Source organism: Anopheles aquasalis, chromosome 2 (assembly GCF_943734665.1).
Source record: "Anopheles aquasalis chromosome 2, idAnoAquaMG_Q_19, whole genome shotgun sequence".
NCBI classification, from domain to species: domain Eukaryota; kingdom Metazoa; phylum Arthropoda; class Insecta; order Diptera; family Culicidae; genus Anopheles; species Anopheles aquasalis.
In genome coordinates, this window is record NC_064877.1 from 3,130,001 (window position 1) to 3,135,000 (window position 5,000).

Here is a 5,000-nt window from a genome sequence, read left to right on the forward strand (position 1 = left end):
CATTCGCGGCCAACAGCACAGCTGATCGGCATGAGCGTGCATCAGCGTAATCTCCTCTCGTTCTGGTTCGTCTCTTGAACTCGACTCGATTCGATCGGAATTGATTACAAACAGCTCTTTTCTTCTTTGCGACATACCATGCCCTGGCGGGCGAACAGATGGGGGCCATCAACCACCACCACGCCTTAACTGTGTCAGCGAATGTGGGCTAAATTTAATTCACGTGCCGCTCTCCTCGCGACAGTCAAAACAGAATTTGACCTCTCTTCGGCCTGCCTTCCAAGGACACTTGCACTCTAGGAGATTGTTTTAATGCCCAGCGCATAACTGCGGAAGCATAAGCACTTCTGCAGACTCCAGAGAAGCTGAAAATTCATAAAACAATGGCCTCCGGCGAGTGTAAAAGTTTGGATTTCGCGGCAAAAACCGAGAACGAAAACTGAGACCATTTCACTGGTTAGAGGAAAAGGAATCACATAATCAACACTTTATCTTATCGCAGAATAGCTACGAGGAACGGAGGATATCGCCAGGACGAAGAGATCCACTGAATTTCACTTACTTTTTCCGCAAATTAAGCCGCCTTCCTCCTTCAAGAATTCACTTTTTGTGGCTGTTTTGATTGTTCAAGGTGACTCAAGGTTACAACCACAACCGCATAACAGTCGCATAGGCCATCGCTATACGGCTCATTAAGGAGCTAAACCAAAACAAACCCAGCAAAATGAGAAATTGTTTCTACTGCAATTACGAGTGAAATTGGGATGCATTTGCAGATGAAATAATTTTGGAATTTATGGAAAAGACAATACGAACGATTCATCAAGAGTTTTTGGTGGTTTTATGTGGTTTCCAGTACACTCCTTGTCCTGGGACCTTAACAGCCGGTCAGCAAATCCTGGCAACACGCACACATACGCGATTGGCGTGTGTGTGACAAAAAATCCTGGCCATTTTTGTAGCGGCAAAAGTTGGCTTTGGAAGCCGCGGCCGATATTTTGTGTGTTTCCGTTCGTAACTGTTTATCCTCGTTAAGATATCCTGCACCGGGCGATCGTCATGCCGAAACCGGATGGAACCACTTCCATCCGAATCGTGAGCGTCGATTTCTACCTGAGCAAGCCGGATCCGCAGTTCGACGTCTGCCGCTCGGAGTTCCGGGGGTCGGAGATCAAGCAGGTTCCCGTGGTGCGGCTGTTCGGATCCAGCTCGACCGGTGTTCACAGCTGCGTGCACATCCATGGCGTGTTTCCGTATTTCTACATCCCCTACGAGGGATCGGTGTCGGACCGGCTGGTGGTGGGCCAGCGCATCTACCAGTTGGCCACCGCGCTCGACAAAGCCCTCAACGTCTCACTGGCCCAGTCCAACTCGCGAACTATTCACGTTTTCAACATTTCGCTTGTAAAAGGAATGTAAGTAAGCAAATCGCAGTGTGCCAGGACCCGCTTAGCTTACTTGTTTTCCCATTTTCCAGCCCGATCTATGGTTACCATAAGCAGGAGCACCACTTTTTGAAGATTTACCTGTTCAACCCGCTGCTGGTACGGAAGGCAACGCAGCTGCTCATGAACGGAGCCATCCTTTCAACCACCTATCAAGTGCTTGAGACGCATGTGCCCTACATCTTGCAGTTCTTCATCGACTACAATCTGTATGGAATGAGCTTCTTGAATCTGGAATCGAAAGGATTGCGCCAGCGAAAGGACGACGGCTCAGATCCACCGAAAATGTCTACGTCCGAGTACGAGATCGATGCGCTAGCCACAGCTATCTTGAACCGTGCACCGCACCGAAGGGACACAAGCGAGTTCGCCAATCCCGGCATCGCCTCCATATGGGCCGATGAGCAAGCGAGACGCCAACTGTTTGGAATGGAGCAACCGGAACGTCTCAATTTGTCACAAGACAGTGGTCCCACGGTTGAAGTTGTCACGGAAAGCGATCGTTTCTATCGTGCTCTACTGGTCTCGAAGTTATTAAAACAGCAAACCGCACCAGCGGATGCCGGAAGTCGTAAAAAGGTTCCCTGCTCGGCCTATCCTTCGGAGGTGGCTGAGGGTGAAAATCTCATGGACGCGTCGTTCATAGCGAACCACACTAGAAGCAATCAGAGCAGCCAGAGCCTCTATTCGTCACAGATGAGCTACCACTTTGATACTTCCAGCTGCGAGGTGGATGAAGAGAAAATCCTTTCGATGTCGCAGAACCCAGATGTAACGTTGGATGAGGACGATATGCGAGTGTTGGAAATGATGCGGGCACTGGAAGAAAACGAAAATCAGAATTTCGAAGGAGACTGTCTGCTGGCACCACTTTCGCAACGGAGCGGAGAGATCAATCGTAGTGCCATGCCGGTAATGTTGAACCTTTCCCAAGCGAACAAACGACTAAACGCGTCACTGTGCGGAGACTTGGAAGCAGTTTGCCTGATGAATGACAAGACAGAAAACTCGGAGCATGATGCCAGCTTCGATTCGTCCGATGATGAATTTCTGCTCGACTTAACGCAAAAACAAAATATTGTAGAGAATGATGGCGATAGCGAGTATTTAAGCGATAGTGGGGATTTACTGCTGGTACAGGGAGGTCTGATTCCTCAACTGGACGGTGGCGATGATACCTTTTCTCCTCGTACATCCAAACGCGAGAGGAAAAGCATTGGGACGATTGCGGACGGTGATACGGCAGCCAAGCGAGCTCGTTCACATCTTAACGAATCCCCCGCAAAACTAACACCTCGCAGAGTCTCGTTCGCTAATCCGATTTCTCTCGAACGAGACGAAATCAAGCGAGGACTACTTTTGTCACATTTTGAAGCCTCATCGCCAAACACTCTCAAAGAGTGTATAATAAGGTAACTTGATGATCATTGAGTTTCATGTGTTCTTTGGTAGTTAATCCATCTTTCTCTTCGCAGTCTGCCGAGGTTAGATCTTTCGAGTGAGTATCGTCTGACGGCAGGTAGCAGCTCCCCAGACTCGGAAGAGGAATCTACTAGCAACACCAGCCAACCTAGCATACCTTTGAAGGAAGTTTATGTCCGGTAATTCCTTTGTTCCATCGTTGACCAGGCTTTGGTTCTTCCTGAAATGCTAATCGAATGGTTTAATTTCACTTTCCAGTCTGGATAGACTACCATCTCCTTACGAGCTGGAATCGCCGACAGCTAGTAATCGAGGAAAGCGACTGAACAAGTCCGTTCTTTCGTTGAAACCAAAACACGGACCACCGAGGCCCAAGCGCCCGAAATATGAACCACAAGAGGTGGAGTTGGTTTTGTCGGAACAGTTCAAAAACATCATTCGACTGTCACCAAAGGTGTTGATAAAGCCACTGTTGATGCCACCGGGAACTAATTTTATTTCATTAGCTGGCGAAGGTACGTCCAAAGCCAGGCCTGTATCCCTCGATGGTTCCACTGGAGACGGAGATTCAAAAGACACAGTCGAACCGGAGAATGAAGTAATGGAGGCCGAGAATGCTACGGTATCTGTATCCCTCGATGGTTCCACTGGAGACGGAGATTCAAAAGACACAGTCGAACCGGAGAATGAAGTAATGGAGGCCGAGAATGCTACGGTATCGATAATCGATGTGCCTGAAACTCCTCCAGATTTATCGCTAAAGGATCCAGTACAATCGACAGCAGCTGATGAACCTGAAACAGTGATTGATGTGGATGGATCCGATGAAGGAAATGGAACGGCTGCAAACAAGCCCGTTCAAGTCGATGGTCAAGTGGATGGAGTGATGGAAACAACGGGTGATTCTGGCGATGATAATAAAGGGGCTGAGGGGCTCGATACTACGATAGCACTTCCTGTCGCATCGGAACAGGAGGAGGATGAAGAAGAGGACGCAAACATCCATAGCTTTTGTGAGAAAACCTTGGTATGTGAGCTGGACGACATCAACATGGATTCTGATGATGAGAGCTTCGGTGCCATCACCCCGATGGACGATGGTGAAGAGGGAGGGGCAAACGTGTGGATCACCCCGAGCACAACGGCCCCGACCTATGCTGATGCACTGAAGGCCATAGAAACGTTTGAAATTCCGGCCGTGGTTAATCCAACGCCTTTCTACAGTGATCCAGACGATGTATCTGGCAAGAAAGAGGTCGGTCACACGGTATTGCATATTCCCGGGAACAGTCTGAATGATGTGGCGGAGTTTCGCAGCGCAATCAGCGGTCTGGCGTCGTTGACTAGCTTGAGATACAATAACCTGAAGCGCATCTACGGGGATGACATTCATCAGGTACTTGGATCGTGTCCGAATGCTGACCGAATGAAGGAACTGTTGGTCTCTGATGCGCTAGTCCATATTACCCCCTCGTATCTTCCTCCGAGCTGCGCGGATGCGAAGCTTTGGATCACCACAAAGTGTCGCAGTCGGCAAAACGAAGAGAATCCATCACCGGTCGATGCACCTGAAATGGACAGCCCTGTAAAGGTGAAGAAAGCGGAAACCATTATGGCCATAGAGCAGACACAGTCGAACGATGGTATGCCGACTCTGTCCGGCGAGACCAAGATCGATAGCGAATCTTCGCTCAATTTGAGCGTCTTGGTGACGACGGGTGATACCGAGGGTGGTCCAAAGAATGGATCCCACCCTAAAACACTCGTGTCCAAAATTATGGCCATGAATTCATTAGCATCACCATCACAAGAAACAAACGATGAACAGATTGAACCAGAGGACAAATCAGATGCTACTTCGAATAGGTTGAATGTGGCAGGCTATAATGCACACCAAATGCAGAATAAACTTATCTACCGTCGTCGCTTGTCGCTCAAAGGGTCTGAAGAAGTGCAGCAGCCGGACGCTGACAATGGAGATGACCATAAAGGATCTGATATGCCGGCTACGGACGAAGATGTTATCGATACATCACAAATTGATGAGCAGCTGCTGCGTGCACTCTCTGGGGAGAGTGCGCGGACGATAGTTCAAGAAGAATCGGTAGGTGATAGTTGTATTTTGGATTAATA

The 5,000-nt window shown here is 48.9% G+C and overlaps 2 protein-coding genes across 2 annotated transcripts in view; one reads left to right on the top strand and one right to left on the bottom strand.

Moving 5' to 3' along the window:
- The window catches only part of LOC126578686 (glycogen debranching enzyme), a 6,059-nt gene extending 5,441 nt beyond the window's left edge, over positions 1–618 (bottom strand). Inside the window, exon 1 of the mRNA XM_050241525.1 lies at positions 563–618. The gene's annotated coding sequence lies outside the window, so the exon portion shown is untranslated. The remainder of the gene's footprint in view (positions 1–562) is intronic.
- Positions 619–969: 351 nt separating this feature from the next.
- Positions 970–5,000, top strand: part of LOC126581326 (DNA polymerase zeta catalytic subunit) — a 9,998-nt gene continuing 5,967 nt past the window's right edge. The window contains exons 1-4 of the mRNA XM_050244900.1: positions 970–1,415; positions 1,478–2,857; positions 2,921–3,046; positions 3,126–4,971. Coding sequence (XP_050100857.1) covers positions 1,060–1,415; positions 1,478–2,857; positions 2,921–3,046; positions 3,126–4,971 — 3,708 coding nt within the window. The 5' untranslated portion in view covers positions 970–1,059. The remainder of the gene's footprint in view (positions 1,416–1,477; positions 2,858–2,920; positions 3,047–3,125; positions 4,972–5,000) is intronic.